General features: G+C 40.9%; 2 protein-coding genes across 4 annotated transcripts in view; one reads left to right on the forward strand and one right to left on the reverse strand.

Annotated features, from left to right (window-relative positions):
* UNC5A (unc-5 netrin receptor A) overlaps positions 1 to 1271 on the forward strand; it is a 319041-nt gene extending 317770 nt beyond the window's left edge. The window contains exon 16 of the mRNA XM_075274664.1: positions 59 to 1271. Coding sequence (XP_075130765.1) covers positions 59 to 224 — 166 coding nt within the window. The 3' untranslated portion in view covers positions 225 to 1271. The remainder of the gene's footprint in view (positions 1 to 58) is intronic.
* Positions 1272 to 8067: 6796 nt separating this feature from the next.
* The window catches only part of HK3 (hexokinase 3), a 57488-nt gene continuing 41590 nt past the window's right edge, over positions 8068 to 23965 (reverse strand). For all 3 annotated transcript variants that reach the window (XM_075274649.1, XM_075274648.1, XM_075274647.1), the window contains 11 exons: positions 22527 to 22682; positions 22114 to 22347; positions 19684 to 19988; positions 19454 to 19602; positions 17649 to 17768; positions 17475 to 17570; positions 17061 to 17160; positions 15751 to 15934; positions 12962 to 13117; positions 11994 to 12227; positions 8068 to 8361 (listed from right to left, as the gene is read on the reverse strand). In XM_075274649.1, the coding sequence (XP_075130750.1) occupies positions 8211 to 8361; positions 11994 to 12227; positions 12962 to 13117; positions 15751 to 15934; positions 17061 to 17160; positions 17475 to 17570; positions 17649 to 17768; positions 19454 to 19602; positions 19684 to 19988; positions 22114 to 22347; positions 22527 to 22682 (1885 nt within the window). In that variant the 3' untranslated portion in view covers positions 8068 to 8210. The remainder of the gene's footprint in view (positions 8362 to 11993; positions 12228 to 12961; positions 13118 to 15750; positions 15935 to 17060; positions 17161 to 17474; positions 17571 to 17648; positions 17769 to 19453; positions 19603 to 19683; positions 19989 to 22113; positions 22348 to 22526; positions 22683 to 23965) is intronic.

The raw sequence follows: 23965 nt of genomic DNA on the forward strand, positions 1-23965 counted from the left end.
ATGTTTATTCCACATTATTTCTAATATTTTTTCTATATTTTTTTTTTTTTATTTACAGCCATTTAGGTTTCTTCATCTCCAAATCAAGCCCTACCGCCATCCTCCTAAATCTTTGGGAAGCACAGAACTTCCCTAATGGGAACCTGGCACGACTGGCAGCTGCTGTGGCAGAGATTGGAAAACAAGACTCTCTTATGTACATGATGTCAGAAGCAGAGTGCTGAAGGTTTATCAGTCACCTGCTCGATTCCAGCAAGTCCCATGACCAAGCTTGGCCAAGGGGCTCTAACTCCCAACATGAGTCTGTGGGCTTACTCTTAAAACGGCCCTTCACTGGCAACTGTGGGTTAGAGGGCTTCAAACGTATCTTTTCTTGGTTTTAACCCCTCTGCAAGTGAAAAAGTTCATGATGTGTTCAGCTCCTTTATGCAGAGCAGGAGGATCAGAAATGGAGCCAGATGTCACATTCAACTGTGTGCAGCCAAATACATCAGAAAAATGCTGCTCTCATTTTTTTTCATTAGAAGGTCAAACCTGAACAGACATCCTGTGTTTGAGGAAGGCATTGTCTATGATGTTGTTTTGTTAACTGTGGACCTACTAAAGACCACCACCACCACCTGGTACATATTGCACTGGAGAGCTAAGCACCACAGACCTTTCATGGGAAGTCAACCCACCAATCACGTCAGACTTTACTTCTATCTCTCTAAACCAAGTGTCTTGTATTGCTACCTTGTCAGTGAAGGTGCGACAGTGACACCCAGTGTTTGTGTTGTTCAGTTGTTACACCCATACCCAGGTAAGTGAAGAAAGGTGCAATATTTAAAAAAAAAAAAAAAATGGATTCCCACCAAACACAGATATATCCCCTTCTGAATAGCCATACGAACCTTAGAGGGTGCATCAGAGGTCATTTTTTACCCAAGCAAGGGAGAAATCCCAAAAAAATAGAATTCATTGGCCCTTTCACCCCTCAAGCCAGCTGTATATGCAAAACGAGAGCACTCCCTGCTCCAGGAGTGAATGAATGAGTGTGTGTCGGTTGTGGACGCGTGTGCACAAGTGTTGTTTTTATTTTCAGACCAAGAAAAGTCATTTGAACAATAAAAAAAAAAATGTGTAATGATCAGTGTTTTTTTTCTACATTCTGTATTAAAGTGCATTCAAGTATTTACACTTGGCCTTATGTATATATTCTGTTCATTCCGCTGAAGGTGTATAGTACTTTTAGGTGACTTGAATGTAAATAAATTATATATATTGCTAAACAGTCTGTATGGTTTGATTAAAAGAAGAGATCATTGCCGGTTTCCTAAGGCTTCTTTTGTGACGTCCGCGTGCTGGGGATGGATATTATAAAGAGGGCAGATTGCAAATAGTGAAAATGTTAAAATAAACTTTTATTGAGCCCTTTGCTAAACATTTACTTTCCGCAATCTTCATTTCGGTTTACTTAACACAAGAAGAATTTTTGGTAAGCTTGTTATTGTAAAACAATGGAGTCAAAAAATATTTACCTAAGTCATTGGCCATCTGTCTCCGTGCAACGTTCAGGAAGGATACAGAGAGAAGTCAGTTACAAGGGTTAATGATAATTCACTCATAGAATATTCTTATTTAAGTCTAATACTTATTTGCTCTTCTTGCAGTCTTGGTAACAGAAAAAGGTCTTGATCTAAGCGGGACCCGATATACCCCCCTCCCCCCCATACATTACACAGATAGTTCTGGATTACTTTTGTAGCCCACGATACACAGTGGTTGGGGACATTCACACTACGGTTATGAACTTCCGTTGCTGTCATCTGTTATAGGATGATGGCAACAGACATTAACGGCAGTCGAGTGATGGATGCAGATGGACCCCCTCCGTCTACATCTGTTCCTGTAGACACGAATATAAAAAGCATGACTGCAGGTAAGACTTTGTTTAGTTAGAAAAGTGACCCTCCATCATGTTTTCTACAAGAGGGAATGTAGATGGACACCAGATGGAGGGGGCTCTGTATGCGTCACTTAGTCCAATGTAGGATCCAATCATACAAACTGTAAAATAGAATAAAACTAAAGATAGCTACTTCATACTGCTATCCCCCCCTTCCCTCCATACACACATGCTCGGCTCAGCTGTGCATGTATACGGTATTTTCTGAGTGAAAAGCGGAGAGATAAGTCACTGCTTTGCAAGTCCAAAAAGATGGGCATATTGAAATCCAACTACCCAATCCTTATTACCCTTGGCATCTGCCATCGAGCTAGTGTTGAGAGGTTCTCATTCACATTAGATGGTCATTGGCTTCAGTCGGCATTACTCAAATATTTGACCAACTGGGCAGCTTAAAATTTATTTAAAGCTACAATAGACCCTTAAAGCAACACTGCTTCAATGTGTGATGTTATCCGAGATTTGGATACAACAGTCATCATTTCATATTGTTTGTATCTGACAAACACAAGGAACCTGCAGCTGCACCTCTCACTCCCACTCTTCCGTTTACTGTGTTATTCTAAGCATATTGTTCAGTACTGAACAAGCTACAATACGGGGCCAACTGGCTGCTAGAAGATGAATATACACCTCTTCAATTCAAAACATACTAACATTTCTGTTTTCATATGTACTGCCATTTTCTGGTTCTCATTGAAGTTATCTTGATCCAATCAATGTTAAATAGCTAAAATGATTTAAGAAAAAATGCGAAAGGGAAAAAAAAAACGGAAATGCGAAGCATGGTCATTTGGAACCAAACTGGACAATTTATTACATAGGGTATTTTTGAAGTCTGTTTTTGTTGGCGAGGTAGTTATGAGAGATGAGTAAAATGTTCGAGGTTCGATATTCGTTTTGAGTAGCCCCTCAATATTCGACTACTCGAATCAAATATCGAACCCTATTATAGTCTATGGGGGGAAAATGCTCGTTTCAGGGGTAGGCAACATTCGATCAAATTATACTTACCAAGTCCACAAGTGAGGGTTGGGCTGGATCCTCCAAGCAGACTTCTCCTTGCAGCGTCCCCACGGCGTCTTCCGGCTCTGAATTCACTCTGCCAGAGTGAATTGCCCGCACTACAAGCAGACATGCGCAGTCGGCTTTGCCCAGGCCCGATGCCTGGCAGAGTGAATTTAGAGCCGGAAGACGCCGCGGGGAAGCTGCACAGAGAAGATTTCTAAAGGTAGGAGAAGAACCAGCATTGATTGGCCGACTGTATAGCATTCGGCCAATCAATGCTGGTTCTGCATCGAACTTTTACATTCGAATAGCAAGTGGTACTCGATCAAGTACGAGTATTTCGAATACCGTAATATTCGATCGAATACCTACTCGATCGAATACTACTCGCTCATCTCTAGTAGTTACCATAATACAGTATGAAGCAAATTCATAAAAATGTTACAAGATGTTGACGCATTTGCTTCATCTTTAAATATAGTGCAAAAAAATAGAAAAAAATCAGGGCACTCACCAGCCAGTAGTAAAATTCACCAAACTTTAATAATCTTCCATAAAAATAGGTACTTGAACAGCATTTACAGACGGGGGTAGGGTAGATGGAATGTAGAAGAAATGAAGCGACGACCGTTTCGTGCTAAATGCACTTCATCAGGGGGAAGCCTGATGAAGTGCATTTAGCACGAAACGGTCGTCGCTTCATTTCTTCTACATTCCATCTACCCTACCCCCGTCTGTAAATGCTGTTCAAGTACCTATTTTTATGGAAGATTATTAAAGTTTGGTGAATTTTACTACTGGCTGGTGAGTGCCCTGATTTTTTTCTATTTTTTTGCACTATATTGGACTATTTGTTTAACAGTGAGCACCACCTGAATACCAGATCATCTAGTTTGAGATCCAGTGATTTGGTGTATGTTCACACCCACAGAGCGGTGCCGCTGCTTTTGAACTTTTTTGCATCATCTTTAAATATGCCTAAAGATTTTTCTTTAATTTTTTGCCACTAAGCTACAGTAGTGAAACTGCGCAACAATTTTGTAATATTTTAACCAATTAAGGACGTCAGGTTGTTCAGGGTTTAAAGCCCAGCTACATTCCATCTCTGCTTTCAAATTTTACTATATATATATATATATATATATATATATATATATATACACAGTACATACACACATATATATATATATATATATATATATATATACACATGTGTGTATATATATATATATATATATATATATATAATCTAGTATATATAATATACATTTTTCTGTCAACATAGCCATATGAGGGTTTATTCTTTGCGCAATAAGTTGTATTTTAAAGTTTTTTGTTTTTTTTTCAGGGTATCCACAATTCTGTAACACTTTTTTTGTGTTTTGTTTTTATGGTATACTAAAAAAAAAAAAGATCTAGCAGTTTTTTCCTGTGGCAATGCTGGTTACAAATAATTTTATTACGCTTTACCACTTTTACTAAATAACGTATAAAAATACACGTGTAAAAATAAGACTCCCATTGACTTCAATGACATTTTACAGGCGTATTTTTACACGTGTAAAAAATATCATTGAAGTCAATGGGATTCTTATTTTTACACGTGTATTTTGCAAAAATACACGCGCGTTTACTCCGTGTGAAGGCTCCCTTTAACAACATTTTGTGAAAATAAATTATTTGTTTGGGAACAAATATTTTGACATCCATAACATTTTTGTTGGCAGACCTATGTGAAGGCTCTGTTATTACAGGACAAGTTGTAGTTTTTATAGGTACTTAATATTTGATCAGTTTTTGTTTTTTTTTATTTTTTTGGAGGGGAAATGTGAATAAAACACATTAATTTATGCATTATGGTATTTTTGTTTTTACAGCATTCACCATAGGGGATAAATAACATTTATTTTTAGATAGTTCAGATGCACATAGTAATACCTTATATACTTACTGTTTCACGTTTGTTTTTTAATAAAAGTTTTATACATATTTTTTACACTTTATTTAAAAAATTTTATTGACCCACAAAGTCTTGAACCTGGGTTTACTTGATCCCCTGCACCCATATACTGCAATGCTTCTGTACTGCAATACATAGCATATTATGGTCTTTGTGTATTAGATCAAGGCTCATCATTACCATTGATAGCCCCCTAGCTACTGTGGCATCCCCTTGGAACCCCAGTGATCTGACAGTGGGAAGGACAGAGATGTGATCACTATTGATCATGTCATTGATGTGTTAATTTGCTGGGTGTATAATTCAGGAAAAGAACCCAGCAACAATGTAGCAGACAACTTCTGTGTGTTCTACATCGATACGCCGTACTAGTATGGTACTGCACATTAATTATATGTCAACACAATGTAATAGTACGACCTAGAGTGGTAAGGGGTTATAAAACCGCACTCTACATTTCCTTATAAATTATATAAAGTAAATTATTATGGTTAAGACTAGAGATGAGTGAACAGTGAAATATTCGATATTAGTTTCGAGTAGAGCCTCGATATTCGACTACTCGATCGAATATCGAATCCCATTATAGTCTATGGGAAAAAATGCTTGTTTCAGGGGAAACCACTATTCGACTAAAGGAGAGTCACCAAGTCCACGAATAGCAGGAGGAGAGTGTTTAGGAGGAGCACTGTGCAGTTAAAGCGCACGGACCCCATTATAGTCTATGGGGTCCGTGCGCTTTAACTGCACAGCGCTTGCAGTTATGCTGATAAAAAGTCAGCTCCCTCATAACAGCAAGCTGCCAGCTCAGCCAACTAGCAAGGATGAGCCTGCTGCAGAACTAGCATTGATTTGCCGCAGGCTCGCCCTTGCTAGTCAGGAGAGCTGGCAGCTTGATGTTACGAGGGAGCTGACTTTTTCTCATAGGAATGAATTGACCAGCGTTGATTGGCCAGTGTACAGCATTTGGCCAATCAACGCTGGTCCTGCCTGAGGCAAGTCTGTGAGGAGGCAGAGTCTAAAATCGGACCACAATGGAGACTGCTGTGGTCTGATCGTAGTCTCCGCCTCCTCACAGACGAGCCTCCAGCAGAACCAGCGTTGATTGGCCGAATGCTGTACACTGTATAAGCCTACTTTATTTTATTATATTTAGAGATGAGCGAACAGTGTTCTATCGAACACATGTTCGATCGGATATCAGGGTGTTCGCCATGTTCGAATCGAATACCGCGTGATAAAGTGCGCCAAAACTCGATTCCCCTGGGACAGGAACTACGACAACGGGGGCATTGAAAAAAAAAAATCGGAAAAAGTCATTGGCTGCCGAAATCAGGTGACCTCCATTTTAGACGAATAGTGGATTTCAAATCCGGGTCATATGAGAATGTGAACTTTGTGACTATGAGACAGGGATAGCTGTACAGGCAGGGATAGCTAGGGATAACCTTTATTTAGGGGGAAATGTTATTAAAAATAACTTTTTGGGGCTCTATCGGGTGTGTAATTGTGATTTTTGTGAGATAAACTTTTTCCCATAGGAATGCATTGGCCAGCGCTGATTGGCTGAATTCTGTACTTTGGCCAATCAGCGCTGGCTCTGCTGGAGGAGGCGGAGTCTAAGATCGCTCCACACCAGTCTCCATTCTGGTCCGACCTTAGACTCCGCCTCCTCCAGCAGAGCCAGCGCTGATTGGCCGAATTCCGTACTCTGGCCAATCAGCGCTGGCCAATGCATTCTATGGAGTGATGAAGCAGTGCTGAATGTGTGTGTTTAGCTCAACTACGCCGGTGGAGTAGTTGAGCTAAGCACACAGATTCAGCTCTGCTTCAATCAGCGCTGGCCAATGCATTCTATTAGCTTGCTGAAGCAGAGTGTGCACAAGGGTTCAAGCGCACCCTCGGCTCTGATGTAGCAGAGCCGAGGGTGTACAAGGGTTCAAGTGCTTGAACATTCAGCACTGCTTCATCACGCCAATAGAATGCATTGGCCAGAGTACGTAATTCGGCCAATCAGCGCTGGCTCTGCTGGAGGAGGCGGAGTCTAAGGTCGGACCAGAATGGAGACTGGTGTGGAGCGATCTTAGACTCCGCCTCCTCCAGCAGAGCCAGCGCTGATTGGCCAAAGTACAGAATTCAGCCAATCAGCGCTGGCCAATGCATTCCTATGGGAAAAAGTTAGCTTGCGACAATCGCAAGCTGACAGGGATTTCCATGTTATAAAGTGATTTATATGCCCCCAGACATGCTTCCCCTGCTGTCCCAGTGTCATTCCAGGGTGTTGGCATCATTTCCTGTGGTGTCATAGTGGACTTGGTGACCCTCCTGAGACGGATTTGGGATTCCCCCTTAACAAGTATATGTTCCCCATAGACTATAATGGGGTTCGAAACCCGTTCGAACAGTAAGCGACTATTCGAATCGGATTTCGAACCTCGAACATTTTGGTGTTCGCTCATCTCTAATTATATTTTATCAGGCAGATTTTTTTTATTTTTTTAAACTAAAATACGAATTGACTTTGTTGAGCACAACCTCCAACCAGTGAAAACTGCACTGTGGTTGGTTTCCATGGGCATTTAGCACAATTTTTTGTAATTCTGCCACCTAGTATATGAAGATGTTCCCCCTCCCGGAGCAATACTTCCTTATGCCGTTATATCTACATTATCCAACATGTAGTCCTATACAAAATGAAGCTGGATGATTGTGTGTAAGATCACTAACCTTGCTTTCTCAAGTTTTTTTTTTTTTTTTTTTTTTTTTTTATATATTTCCTACCCACTGGCTAACACAGTAAAAACAAACATTTTCCTTAACCTTGCTTTGTCATCAAGCCCCATTCAGAGGGTATTCGTGTCTTTACAATGTATGCCCCCACATATTTGTTTCTTAAGTTTCCACAAGTCTTTACAGCAGACTGTAGCACTGTCAATAGGATGTGTGTGTACAAAGGTAACAAAGAACTATCACATCTCGGAGTGTATGATGTACATAGGATCAAGTCTCATCATGATTCTATAGGAAAACCTTTACCAAGATAGACTCTGATCCTGTTTTGGCACCAAGTATATAAAATCCACATTGATCCATATAGCAGCTGTGTGAATAAAGGTCCTATATGAATGGACAAAAACTACAGAAAATCATCTCCATGCAAAAATATTTAATTTTTACAAAAATTACAGCAATATTCCATATAAATAGAACATTAAAAAGACAATAACATTTATCATTTAGCAGAAGAACAGTAGTTTCCAAATGCAGATGAGACAAGCAAATACTTGAGTTGTGTTAAGCCGGTAGTGGCTCAGTCCCAGCAACACGACAGGCAACTGCAGTAATTAAAGCTGCCCCTTTCCCAGAGCCATCTTCAGAGAGACGGAAGGTAACCTCACATTCTGGAGCCAGCATCTTCACAGTATTCTTAACCACTCCAGCAAAGCTAGAATGAGAGATATTTCAGTAGATGATCCAAAATACAGCTTTGATAAGGCTAGGGCTACACAGCGATATGTAGTGGTGTGTGGCCAGAAGTCATGTTTAGAGATGAGTGAACACTAAAATGTCCGAGGTTCGAAATCCGATTCGAACAGCCGCACACTGTTCAAACAGATTTCGAACCCCATTATAGTCTATGGGGGGGAAATGCTTGTTTCAAGGGTACGCAAAATTCGATAAAATTATACTTACCAAGTCCACGAGTGATGGTCGGGCCGGATTCTCCTTGAAGTCTTCTCCCGGCGCAGCATCCCCATGTCTTCTTCCAGCTGGAACTCACTCTGCCTAGGCATCGGGGCCTAGGCAGAACCGACTGCACATGCGCGGTCATGCGCAGACATGCGCAGTCAGCTCTGCCCAGCCCAACACCTGAGTAAGGCCGACTGCGCATGCGAAGGCATGCCCGCGCATGCGCAGTTGGCTCTGCCTAGGCCGGATGCCTAGGCAGAGTGAATTCCAGCAAGAAGATGCCGCGGGGACGCTGCACAGAGAAGACTTCTAAAGGTAAGAGAAGAACCAGGGTTGATGGGCAGGGTAGCATTCTGCCAATCAACACTGGTTTTGTATCGAACCTTAAACTTCGAACAGCTAGTAGTGTTCGATCGAGTACGAGTATTTCGAATACCGTAGCATTCGATCGAACACCTACTCGATCAAACACTACTCGCTCATCTCTAGTCATGTTACTACTTTGCACTTAAAAGCTAAGTCCTCACATAGCAAGTCACAGATTTTTTTAAAAAAATTTGCATTTTTTATGTTGCACTTTTCTCAGTTTTTTTTTTCTTCCCTTCTTACCGCAGGTAACATTGACATGCTGCAGTTTTTGAAACAGCTTTTCTGCAACATTTTGCTTTATGCAAAGCATGGATGGGTTAAGACAATTTCATATACTTTGATGCCTCTATAACACCAGGCAAAAATGCTACATTTCCACAGTGTTGTGTAAATGGTTGTCCAGGAAAAACATTTTATCTGTAGAGAAAGGGGAAGGTGGGGGGAAAAAAAAAAAACTGAAAGACATTGTCACCTGTCCCTTGTGCATTGGTGTCCCAGGCTGCTGTCTGGTCCCGCAGCACCCCAGGTCTTTCTGGCGGAAGTCTCTGACACACGTGACAGTCAAGGTCAATTAGCGGCCTCAGGTAATGACATGGGGGTAACTCATATATGTCACCTGTGACGTCCTGGTTCCTTTCCTTAGGTCACTGAGGATGCCGATTGGCCTCAGCAGTCACGTGCAGTGGTGACATCCATACGAAAAGCCCAGGAATGCGACAAGACTGGACAGCGACCTGGGACACCAGAGCATCGGAAATAATAATAATAATAATAATAATAATAACAACAACAACAACAACAACAAATATTCTTCCTCAGACTCCTGCCACAGTACAAAAATATCCTGGACAACCCCTTTAACCAGAGATGGCAAATGTGATAGAAATATAACATTGCTGCACTTCTGTACTAACTATATTCACATTCTCATTAGTTGCTACTGGTTTTCCAGCCAAAAAATTCTGTTTTACCCTTACCTAAAAGAAAAAAAAAAAAAAACCACACACAATACCACATATAGTAGATATAACAAACACTACAACCTTATGGTTATTGACAGCCTATTGACTAACTAGAGTCAAATGTGTCCAGTGGAGATATAGATCATAAAAGTTTATATTACGGGATACTTATACAATATGAATCAAAAATGAGAATTTGCTAATATCTCGGAATAATAATCGGAACTTGCTTGAGCAGACCTGGGAAACTTCATTGCATTGCACACTTTTCTAATACAAACGTGCAGTATATTAAAAAAAAGTGACAAGGACAAAAGAAAAAAGAAAAGACAAACATAATCTGTACAACTTTTTAGCAACTGAACTCCAAGTCTCTAAGTCACAATATCTAGATAGAGAGTTGACGCATTGTTCTCAGAGGGCCACTAAATAATTGCAGCTCTACAGTCCAGCCAAGCTCCGAGCACAGCAATATAAATGTCAGTTTTACATTCCAGCTATGGATTGCAGTATAAATAACCTATTTCAGAAAACGATGGATTACTGTCAGAATATTCAGATATAAAACTATATGACCAAGCCAGTAAGTGCCAATAGCCACCACTCTCACTAGTGCCCAACTGGGAACTGGCTATAGCAGAAGTCCATTACACATATTTATATGGCTCAGTCACCTACTCATATAGGACCCATTTTAGTATCACCACCTAAGACAATAGATCAGCAAAAAGTATAATGTACATAGAAACGTATATAAATCAGCAGAAAAGAAAAATATGGAAGAGCCAGGTATTTGCTATTTGCAAATTTTTAATGTTACAGCAATTTTTCAATTTTTGAAACTCTTAGGGGCTACTATGTTGTAGATAATAGCATGGACCCGTCGCCATAGTTCTGCCATCTGCTGAGCCTGTTCAGCAAAGCTGACAGAGCAGAAAATAGGAAATGTCAGGCCATGTTGTGGGCCCTAGTGTTCAGTGTGAAAGTGAAGGTATTGTTGGTATTCACAATAAATATTACTTCATATACATTATTCTATTATTAATAGTAAATAATGAGAACAACCACAACTACACATCCTAAGGGCTAGTTTACATGTGTTAGGGTGGTCGAGGAATTTGGTCAGGGAAATATCCGCTTCAGGAATTAGGAAGCTTTTTTTGGAGTGGTTTTTTTGACATGAGGCGGTTTTTCGAGCGTTTTTTCTTTCAGGTTTTGTTCTCCAGCACAGTGAATGGACCTTGAAAAAAAACCACCTGGCATTTTTTGAAGTGGTCTTTGCCAAAAAAAATAAAAAAAAAAAGCTAGTGGTTTTTCCGCCTCCCATTGACTTGTATTGATTTCCTGAGGCAGAATCCGCCTGAAGAAAGGTCACGTCGCTTCTTTTTTCAGCTAGCGGAAAAAAAAAACACTAGCGGAAAAAAGAACGGTAGCGGCCTACATACACCTCTATTGAGTGGAATCCGCATCAAAATCTGCCCCCTCTTGCCCCATGTAAATGAGTCCTTAGAAAAGTAATGGGTTAAAGTCCTTTGTCCCTGGTTGGGACATAGCCCACCTAAAAGTCACCAGCAGAAATCTGAGACATCCTGAAATAATCATGGTCCTGATCTAAATATGTCATTTTGAGTCTAAGGCCTCACCGTCCGGAACTGCCACGCTAAAACGCTGTGGGAACAACCGCAGCGTGAAAGTATTGCGGTTCTTCCCGCAGTGCTTTGAATAGAAAGGTCACAGAGTTTTCCTCCGCGGACTTTCTGTTACAATTATATCTATGGGAAAGCTGCTGGCGTTTCCATAGATATAACAGACATGCTGCATTGACCGCAACTGTTTTGGAAATTGCAGCATGTCCACACTGCGATTTTTTCCGCACATTGGGCATGGGATTCGCATGAATCCCTTCTACTTTGCAAGTACTGTACAACACCTCGGTTTTTCCTACAGCGTTTCCGCCGCGGCCAAATCGCTGTGTTTCCGGCCCTTCAGCCCTCAGACTGAATTTCATATTCTATTAGGAGGCTTCCAATATTAATGGCCCTTCCCATTCACTTACTGAGGATGAAGCTTGTACAAAGTTCCGTCCACGCCTACAGTGATCTTGAGATGCTCCAGGCCTCGGTTTTCCCTGATCTTCTCTACGACAGCAGCAATCCCAGAAGCACATAGTTGAGCCGCTCTTCTTGACACTGTGGTACAAACCTCTTTTACCAGCACCGTATCATCACATGTGCTCTTCAGACCCAACTCGGTTAGAATGGAGCGAACCTGCAGCAGGCCAAGGGTATCACTGCGGAGGAAACACGAGCCTACGTAAATGTCTGTAAGCCTGTATCACCTCAGGCAGAATATGCAGAAAAATCAACAAATCTCAGCATGACATAATTCAAGCAGGAAACTAATCAGAATTATGTTAATATTCCATGACAGAAAAATAGATCATTTCTGATGTTTATTCTAGAGTCAATCTCTGGTGACATAAATGGGATATAAAAACACGACAAACACAAACATGCAAAAAAAAAATTAAAATAGAGTGTGAACTGGTTTAACATGCAAAGCAATGCCCCATTGACTGCCGGAGAGTATTTTTGTAGTTACTTGCCAATCTCCATTTAATAGTCAGCAAGTTCATTTTTTCTATAAGGACACATGTTATATCATGCATTATGAAGGATTAAGGAAAAAAGTATACAGCCGATGTAATATGGGCAGCAATATACTTATTTTCAATCTCACATACCCCTTCGTATTCTATTTTCGTGTTTAACACTAGTCGCAGAGTACACTATTATATGTAGAGTATGTTCTGTGTAATATTTCTCTTGATCATGGTAGTACCAAGGGCTACACTTCTATCATCTCTGACATCACCAGTATTAAAAAAGCAACAGTAAAAGCCAAATTGCTGCCAGCCTAGCACAAAAGGAGAGATTATAGCAATGGATTAGAAAAAAAATAAATAAATAATGATTAGAATAAAAAAAATTCAGACTGTCACATGCAATCTAAAGAGGGACATACCTTTCAATGCTTGATAGGAACTTGGTAGGGAAGAGACCTGTTGTATTTAGCTGGTCAGAGATTTTGCCGCCAAATAAGATTTTTTCTTGAGTGAGCCTTATTAGAACCTTTCGCACAATCTCTCCCAAGTACATGCCACTGATCATCTTCTCATATCTGTAAAAGAAGGATGGTTGTAGCTTTAAAGACCACATATCACCAGCTCCACAAACTCCTTTCCATCGATTCCAGAACAGCTGTAATTTCTCCTCTAGCCCCCACTGTTCCTGAGCAATTGGTGCTGTTAATTTCGGCGACAGATATGACATTTCGGTTCTCTACTATCAAGTGGGCCATTTGGGGCAGAAGCAGGTCATTGAACAGTATCAGAGAGCTCAGAACCATGCCCCTAAGAGGATGTAAATCACTGGAGTTGGTGGAGCTAGTGCAGGGGTAGGGAACCTTTGGCTCTCCAGCTGCTGTGAAACTACAACTCCCAGCATGCTCCATTCACTTCCATGGGAGTTCCCAGAACAGCAGAGCCAGTATGCATGCTGGGAGTTGTAGTTTCGCAACAGCTGGAGAGCCGTACGTTCCCTACCCCTGAGCTAGTGAATGGTACTCTTGACTAAATCTTCACCCTTTATTATCAGATTTTTTAGCTCAATCCCATGATCATTACAAGCCGCACACAATCTTTTGGGTTGTTATGTACTGGTACATGGTTTATCCAGATTTCACATTTGTGACTATTTCTGGGTGAAATTCTCGCCTGTATTTAGGTCAGTGTTAAACAAACATGGATGACATCCATGTACTATCCTTGATTTCCAAATTCCTGTAGACTTGAATGGGCATCTGTGGACTAAAATAGAGCACAAACGTCTATTTAAAAATCAATGGTGTCGTGTTCCGCCTGCTGTCTGTGATCAACACTGTCAGCTCACGTGGATGTGTGAATTAGCCCTTAGTACTTTTCCACACCAGCAGATCTACTGACTACAAATACTAGAATGATAAGCGAATGTTTCTGTTGTTGGGGAGATAGATCCTACCTTGACCTCTTTCAAGCAAGGCTGAAATGACTGAACACTACAACATAGGTCATGTACATTATTTTGGGGCAATTTTCACCCTAACACAAGGGTTGGAGATTTTAAACCCCAATCTGTCCAATTGTGGGACACAATGGGAGTGTAGTTTCTCTGTAATAACAAAACATTGAAAATCCCTATAATTATATTTTCACAGTAAAGGAGTAGACCCAACCTCCCATAGGAATTAAAATATAACTTTTATTATTGGCCTATTAAAACCAAGATACTAGAAGTAAAATACACACCAAAAATTGAGAACAGTGTTGTGGAGGGTTGCTAGATTTGCCCTATTATGTGACTCTTCAGCAACTAACTCCCTCAACAAACCAAGGCGATCTTCACCCACCATAGGGGTCTATAACAGGACTTTAAACATGCAAGCTCAGTGGCTTATTCCCCAGCATTCAGAGGTTACTGGCCTAACGCCATGCCAACTGAAATGTGAGAGCCAATGGCTAAGTACCTGTTCAGACTTAACCTATGTGAGGTCAGATATCGCACTAAATAGGCTATTAGCCAACCCTACGCATTTCGTCTAGGATACTCATCAGGGGTCTTTTTTATGTATATAAATTTCTCAATCTATAGCAGCAGTAATAACTGCTCTTTGCAAGATAAGCGGTTGATAGGCTGACCGCGGACAGGACTGCCGCTATGACTCTCAGTGGTGAGTTGAGAGTCGGACTATAGGATTAAAAATATCTTCCCCCTCATCTTTGGATCGGACGGTCCAATCATCGCCGCGCTGACTGATAGCTACTGCGCATGCGCGAGGTATCGCACCACTACATACCCGCCCACTACCCTTCCCATTGGAAAATATTGGGGGAAGATATTTTTAAGCCTGTAGTCCGACAGGGCAACTCACCGACAGTCCTGTCGGCGGTCAGCCTATCAACCGCTTATCTTGCAAAGAGCAGTTACTACTGCTGCTATAGATTGAGAAATTTATCTACTCCTTTACTGTGAAAATATCACAATGGGAGTGTACCACCACTAAAATTTCTTATAAACCATTTAGATCCTTCAATACAGGCCATTCATGATTTCTAATATATAGTACTTGTGTGTCAAATTGTACCCTTGCAAGAAAACCAACTTTTAATCTATATTGAAATTAGATATTCTGTGCATTTTGGGCATGGTCTTGTTGCCAATATAGTGATTGACCGGACCCTTGAGGAGAGACGGCCTTGGCCTGGATACATACAAGTTAAGAGTTCATTTTCTCAGCAATAAGACTGTACCACTTTTACAGTGTCTCTAACTGCCCCTACATCACCATATAAGCAGGTCAGAAGTGATTTTATTGCTGGAAGACTCCCTTTAAGAGATGTTTACTCTGTGCTTAAAGATATTACCCACTGATAATTACAATGTAGGGTCAGTTTAAAGGTGCATGACCCGTATGATGATACTCAGAGCACGCAGGCCGTGTACACTGCAGTACAGGTTTCTCCAAGCACAGTATATTTGGAAATATTAAAATCACAGACTACATATGACATCGAAGCTACAAAAACTGTATACAGGAACCATTAGGGGGAATGTGGAGCAGCAGAATATTAGAAAGAAAATACACTAAGCTATAACATAGGTAGATGGGAGTCCATTCTTCAGAATGCCCAATAACCATGGTTTTATGTAACTGAAGGTAAAGTTTCCCAATATACAGTAAGATATTGAAATACTGAATAATTTATAAACATAAACCTTTGTTTCCTAGGATTAATAGAGTAGTTGTCAACGTCTTCATCAAAAGTAGTGGTGATATCATTCAGGCATCCGTTGTCTCCAAATGCTCCCCACTCCATATTTATACACATTTGTCCATCATCTCCATCCAACAGCTCCACGTTTTTCATTTCCTCCATATAACAAGCATTTGTCCCCGTACCTGTAAGACAAGGCCCACGCCCATTAGACTATTGTGGGAATATGTAACAGCCTCCAAGACACTACACCAGTACATATTAAGAGTGTACATACAATATCAGTTTGCATGTCCACCAGCTGGACTCTCTACAATCCAGTTTGCCTGTTGGTAGGAAACAGGACATATTGTTTGCCTTAGTTTCAGAAAGACCTGAGGAGATATTATGTAGTAATGAGAATATTTGCCTATTTAGGGATGTATAAACAGGACAGACAGCTAGGACTCCCAGAATTCCTGAACCTAAAGGTTCTGTTACCAGTTACCAGTATCCAGCAGGTTGCACATGGCCACTTTCAGCGGAAATATGTTGTTATAAAACCTTTGGATAACTTAATTCCAAGTGGATTCATTTGGTCAATAAACTTCTAAAAAAAACTTGTTCTATTCTCTTAGTTGTACTGTGTTATATTATACAATGGTGCTCTATGTGCTTCAATCAACTTTTGATGAACCAGTGGCTGTAGTACAAGGTTGAGTTCTCAGGTCCCTGCATGTGATAGCTTTAAGCACACTATATGGAGGCAAGTATTGGTCCTCAGCTCTTGATCATTACAAGTATAAGTACTTCATTCAGTCTCACTGCCATAGAAGAAGAAAATCAAGCAATGCTGTTCTCCTTTACTAACATGTGCTAGTCCATAACTAAGGTTGAGTGGTCAGGATCAGGAAAGATAGGATCCCGTTCGGTGATCGAGCAATTTTCACAATCGTGATCGGCTGGAAAATGATCGAAAATCAGATTTTAAAAACAATCCTGAATGCTCAACCGTACTCCATAAACATAAAGTAACTAGAGTTGAGTGATTGGGAAAGATCGGATCCCGATCGGCGATCAAGCAAATTTCACGATTGGCTGGAAAATGATCGGAAAAAAAAAAAAAAATCGGATTTTAAAAACGATCCTGAAATCTCAAGCTAGGCTCAACCCTATGCATAACCAGTAAGCTGCATACAAGCCTTACATCACCAAGTACAACGCCAAGCATCAGATGTAATGGTGTCAAATATGCCCCAATCTAAAAAAAAAATTAGAGCCCTTTAGTTTTATATAATAAAACAAAAACTTGAATATTATGGTGTATCTTACCTACTATGAGGCCAACTTCACAGGCTGGATCATCATATCCACAGGACATCATTGTTCCCACAGTATCATTCACAAGTGCTATAACGTAGAAGTCAGAGTTCTGAAAAATATAGAGCACAGTTAAAGGGGTATTTCCATTTCCGGCATCTCCCCAGCCTTCCTTCTCTGCTATCCTCAGAGTTTCCATAGCAGTGAATGGAGAAAGCCATGCATGAATGGCTACCTCTCCTCTCAATGACCCTGCGATGGGGTCGAGAGGCCCCGGTCTCAAAATGGATGTGGATCTTAGAGGTCGGATCCACACCAATCAGACATTTATGGCATATTTTGCCATAAGTCTAGATGTGAATACCCCTTTAATCAGAGGAGGAAAATGCAATGTCAATAAAGACTTGAGAGATAAGATGCCATTACCTGTCGCCTTACTGCAGCTTCTCTAAGCAGTCTGACTACATCCTCTCCCACACACCCGGAAGCACTGAAACCCTTTGTCCAGGATATCAGGATACCCTATGTAGGAGAGAAACCACTGTAGCAGGTCAGTGTGAATGGTTTAGGAACACGATCATCATATTTTTGGCCACTTACCTGGTCTAGACTGTCCTGCTTACAGGGAAAGGAGAATGTAAAACCCAAGGGCAAGCGTTTCCCTTGAAGATTATTTTCTACTTGAAATTCTGTGATACAATCCACAATGTGATCAAAGAGCTGGAAAGAGAAGACAGCCAGATTTAGTGCTTTATGTCATTTTTCTTTGTTTTATCACTTTTTCACACAAAAAATGCTGTTGCCAGATATTTGTTGTATGTCAATAGGGAACTATGAAGTACGGACAGTGCAGTTTTGAGAGGTTTTTTTGCATTTGTATCTTTAGGCATAGTGTTTTTTTTTTGTTTTTTTTTTGGGGGGGGGGGGTATGTAGATTGTGAGCCCCATATAGGGATCACAATGTACATTTTTTCCTATCAGTATGTCTTTGTATGTTCTCCCCGTGTTTGTGTGGATTTCCTCCCATTCTACAAACTCCTTGCAGGTATTCTTACTGGCAGGAATCAATCCCAGGACTCCAACGCTGCAGTACTAACCACTGAGCTACCGTGTTGCCCCTAGGTAAGGTGTTTTTTAGGTCACACGCAGCAGATACTATTTCAAATTTTAGCAAAGTTTTCTCCCGAGAGCTGCAAAATCCTCCATAACCAGATTTTGGCTGCTACAAATCTGCACCTGTAATAATCACCACAGGGCTCACCACATGTTGTAACCAATGGAAAGTAATTGACATGGGTAGGGTTGAAAAAAACGTGACCTGTACTGCAATTTTTATTTGCAGCAAGTGGATGACATTTGGTGAAATCTCATCCACTATTTTGCTACTGCACATAGTAGCAGGTCAGCCGCCAAAGAGTATACAGAGACTTACCCGGTGCACATACCCCAGCACTAAAAAACATCAAGGAAATGCAAAACCCAACAGCTTCCATTTACATTCTACAGTATGAAAATACGAACTAAAGGAGAACATGAAGAGATGGGGCCCCACAGCCATGACCAAACTAGATTCCTACATGATGCTAGGATTTGTTACCAAGGGCATAATAGCATTATAATGCAGGAACCTAGTCTTACACAGGTATCTGTGTATGTATATACAGTGTACACTCCAAATAAAGGAAAAATAGGAATAATAAGTAGATGGTTATTAGCCTATGTTAGTACAGTTTCCACAATGAATTTTTTTTCATGGCGTGTGTGCGATATTGATATTATACACACACACGCCAATAAGTATTAGATGGTCACTTTATTCAACATGTGCAATGTTTCGGTTCAGTATGAACCTTTCTCAAGCAAGTGTGTGTGCGCGTGCATGCGATATAGAAAATATATATCTACACAGTATATGTGTGCAGTGGCTTAACTAGGAATGGTGGGGCCCCGTGGCGAACTTTTGCTGTAAGTTTGCCATGGGGCCCCGCCATTCCTAATTACACCACTGCACACACATACTGTGTAAATATCTGTAGTGTTAGTGGCTGCCGCCAGGCCCCCTAACGTCCCGGGCCCTGTGGCAGCCGCTATCGCAGCTACCCCAGTAGTTATGCCCCTGTGTGTGTGTGTGCACATTATGCAAACTATCCATAGGGAGTCTGCTATGTACTTACTATAAAGCAAGAGAATATATCATGCCAAATCATCACATTCCTAATTTCCGAATGATTTTAAGTTCTTACAGTTATTCCATAGTTATGTATTCTGTAGCACAGTACAACTACCAAAATAAAGTCCCATCTGCTATAGTATAATTAACAAACATTAGTGTTGATGAATAAACCCAAATTAGGTTATTAAATCTGGCAGGTTACCATAGGAAACAAGTCATAAACGGCACATACTTTTTCTCCAGTTCCTTGGATTATTTCAATGGGCAGGGCAAAGGTCTTGCTTATCATTTGTATTCCACCCTCATTCTTTATACCCACATAGGTATATAAAACACGAAAATTCGTTCCTCCCAAGTCAAGAGCTAGAAATTCTCCTCGTTCTACAAAGGACCAAAATTAATTTTAACTTTTGCAACAAATTTTGCTAACTAGACAGATGAGAAATGTCCTTTAGTGGTTACCTGTTCCATTGGGTGTAGCACGCACAAACGTGGGAAGCATCTTCACAATAGCTTTAGGTTGCGTCCTTTTCTGAAGGCCAATATCCATTTCATTTCGCATGCGCTTTTGTACTTCTTTTAGCTTTGCCTCAGTCATAATAAGCGGTTCTAGGATTTTATCAATCAATTGTCTTTGGTCAGCAAGACGTTGCGCTACGGCTGTTACTATAGCTGTGCCTTTCCCGCTTCCGTCTTCAGACACCAGAAACTTAACCTGGCAGTCAGGAGCTAACACTTTCAGAGTCTGGCTGAGATGTTCACCAAATCTGGAACGTAGTCAAAGGAAACACATTTGATATTTCATTAACCATAGTCATGAAACATAAAACATGACCCAAATGACAGTATGACACGATTGTAAATACTGAGTTACAGCGCATACACAAAAAAGCTAATTCACACAGGGTTCCGCATGTACACAGGATTCCAGGGCAGTGCACCGGCATCCTGTCGTGGCTTTCCACGCTGGATTAGGCCCAAATGAATGGGCCTAGTCATGTGGGTGGTGTTGCGAGGTGGACGTCCAGGTTTTCATCTTCTGCCGAGAGAAACTGGACATAGGTAAGTTTGGGTTTGCAAAGTGACCACTCGTGAGCGTCTTCCGACTCTCCGTGGCGATATAGTTTCTTTTTACCCGGACACAAAGGAAGGGGAAAAAAGTATGACAGCTGCCATGAATAAGAAATAATATTGCTTTTTAATTTATTTTTCATGCTATAAGAGAAAAAAAGAGCAAGAAACATCAGGAGACGTGAGGCGTCATATAGGGAAGCATTTATTTTTTTTAATTGTTTCTATTCTGGGTTGAATGGTCCTTTAATAGGTGGAAAGGACACGGTTTCCTTTAATAAGATATATTACCAGGTTCTTATATTCACCTGTACTATTCATTTATGTCAAGTCGTTCTATAATTGGAGGTATGCTTTAAATGTGTACAACATACATTTCAGCAGTTAGGCTTTTCTGCTGTGATATACCATACTGCTACGGATTCATCTGGCACTAGAGAGGCCCCTTACTATCTTAATGTAATTTAGTGTAATTAGTCGCACCCTATTGTGTATTAGATTGAATATAAAAATGAAATAAAATTTTAGAGATAATTTTTAGTGGAAAATATGTAGATAGACATTTTTAAAACCTTCCTACACAAATTGAAAAAATGTGGAAAAAAAAATTCAGGACATGCATTTAATTAGAAATTTGGTTACAGAAACGTGGGTTTTGAAGCCAATATAACTTAGATTTTTCTGCTTGTCTGGGACAAATTCACAGTGGAAAATACTTGCCACACTTATCCCCTTACAGACCACCATGACCATTTCATGGATAGCACATTGACCCATTATTTTCTATGGGCCTGTACACACGACCGTGAATTTCACGGTCCCATGTTTGGGCTGACAGTCCGGGCTGCAAAATATAGAACAGTCCTATTCCTGTCCTAGAAAGGAGCCACAGAAACACGGTCTGTGAACGGGCGGGCACACGGGGAACATCTGCCTGTGCTTTTAATTCATGGCAAGTCAGTTGCCCGCCTTACTATAAGGAAATTAGTTACTCAGTTTCATAACACATGAACCCCTTAGGTTTTTTTTTTTTTTTTTACAAGGATAGACACATACAACCAAAATTATACAAATCTTGTAACCCTCAGGGTTAGTTCACATCTGCATATATATTCTGTCCAGTTAGAGTCTGCATGAGAACCCCCCCCCCCCCCGAATGGAATACCACCGCAACTGCAAGTGCTGTGCAGTTAAAGCACATGGACCCCATAGACTATAATAGGGTCCGTGTGCTTGCTGCGCACTGCCCGCATAAATGATTTGTGCAGGCAGTGCACGGCAAGCACACGGACCCCATTATAGTGTATGGGGTCTGTATGCTTTAACTGCACAGCGCTTGCAGTTGCCTTGGTATTCCATTCAGGGGGGTCCTCATGCAGACTCCTCCGAACGGAATCCAAACGCTAATATGAACCAGGGGTCACTCAATATTGGCACACAATTGATCTAGTGCTTCAGATTTTAGTATTTGCTGCCTTTTTTCCACTTACTCCTATATTGTTCTTTTGATATGGAGAACAGATGTTAAGTAAAAAACAAAAATTGTATTACCTAGAAACGGCAAATACGTATGGCAAATGAACCCTACAATGTCATATGGTCTCTACAATATCATAATAGTTACACCAGACCACATTCAGAGATATAATCTCAAGTCACATTGTATATTATAAGGACAAAACAGGGGCACATTTTGCTTTGCATCAAGGTGTTGCGATTGCACTCTTAGATATTTGGTTCCCATACCAGTACTGCAGTTGCCTAATAGTGTTGTCCTAGTATTATAATGAAGAACATAACACCAGACTTTTTAGGACATACTTTGGGTTTGTTTTGTAGACAGAACCATCCACTCCCACAGTGATTCGTCCCAATGGGTCATGATGATTATTCTTAATTCGATTGGCAACTGCAGCTAATCCGGCAGCACACAACTTGGCGGACCTTGTGGACACAGCACTGCACACACTTTTCACCAGCACACAATCTTGCTCAGTCGGATTTAATCCCAATGAAGCCAGGAGAGTTTTAGCCTTTGCTAGACCAAAGTTGTCACTGCACAAATATAAAAATGCACAATTTTATTAAACACATAAACCTATAAAACACTAAATATTTGGGGAAATTCTGAGTATTCTTATAGGGCAAATTGGTGGTTTGAAGTTTTGGGATCAAAACGGAGAGGGGCATAAATAAGTAATTGCATCCTAAATAAGAGTATGGTAAACACTTACTTCTCAATTTCTGACACATTTTTGGTTGGTATGGCATCCTTGGCAAGTAGTTGAGGTGTTGTGATGCCGCCAAACAATAGTCCTTTATTGGCCAGTTTAAGAAGTATCTGGTGCACAATTTCTCCCATGTACATTCCGCTGATCATCTTGTCAAACCTGTATGAGAACAAGAGAAATGAAGGGCTAGGTTTATTTATTTTCAACATCTGTGTTGCTACTTTTTTTTTTTTTTTTTTTTTTTAATGTTTGTTTGTTTTTTTTAAATGTCTGGAGTTTTGCCCATTTTTCACTCATCCTAAAGATTGTGTGCAAAGTCAAAGTAAAAAATAGGACATGCTGTATTTAAAAAAAAACACTCAAAGGTGTGCTTCAAGAAAGACCTCCAACAGTCAAAAGCAGTACTTAAATTGGAAAAAAAAAAAATTTAGGGAGGGGAAAATGATTAACCCAATACCCTTTTCAGATCCAAGAGTATAATAATCGGAGACCCAGGCGAGGATGAAAAAAACCAATGTTACTTATGAGCGAGTAGGTGTTCGATCGAATACTACAGTATTCGAAATACTCGTACTCGATCGAACACTACTAGCTGTTCGAAGTTTAATGTTCGATGCAGAACCAGCGTTGATTGGCAGAATGCTATACATTCTGCCAATCAACACTGGTTCTTCTCTCACCTTTCCGAAGTCTTCTCGGCGCTGCGTCCCCGTGTCTTCTTCTGGGTGGAATTCACTCTGCCTAGGCATCCGGCCTAGGCAGAGCCGACTGCGCATGCGCGGGCATGCTCGCGCATACACGTGCATGCGCAGTCTGCTCTGCTCAGGCGTCGGGCATGGGCAGAGCTGCATGCGCAGTCGGCTCTGCCTAGGCCAGATGCCTAGGCAGAGTGAATTCCACCCGGAAGAGGACGCGGGGACCCTGCGCCGGGAGAAGTCTTCAAGCAGAATCCAGCCAGATTGTCACTCGTGGACTTGGTAAGTATGATTTTATCAAATGTTGCCTACCCCTGAAACGAGCATTTCCCCCCCATAGACTATAATGGGGTTCGAAATCCGTTCGAACAGTCGAACAGTGTGTGGCTGTTCGAATCGGATTTCAAACCTCGGACACTTTAGTGTTCGCTCATCTCTATTACTTACCTCTCCTGAGCTCTGGCACACTCCCGGCTAATGTCGCCCATCTTCAATAATGGAAGAGACATCACTTGAGCCTGGCTTATATCGTGACGCATAAGGACAAGCCCTGGCTCACGTGATGTAAGGAATGTCACCAAGTAGGCCTGAAGCCTTTCCGGAGCCACGAGAGGTAAGTAACAGTATTTTTTATGTTCCACATTCCACTTCAGACATACTTGACTATTGAGGATTTGATTTCTTTATACCGGAACACCTAAAGACAGTTTGTAATTATGCCAGAACTGAGTTTCGGCACGTTCCAGC

The sequence above is a fragment of the Leptodactylus fuscus genome, chromosome 5, assembly GCF_031893055.1.
Source record: "Leptodactylus fuscus isolate aLepFus1 chromosome 5, aLepFus1.hap2, whole genome shotgun sequence".
Classification (NCBI taxonomy): domain Eukaryota; kingdom Metazoa; phylum Chordata; class Amphibia; order Anura; family Leptodactylidae; genus Leptodactylus; species Leptodactylus fuscus.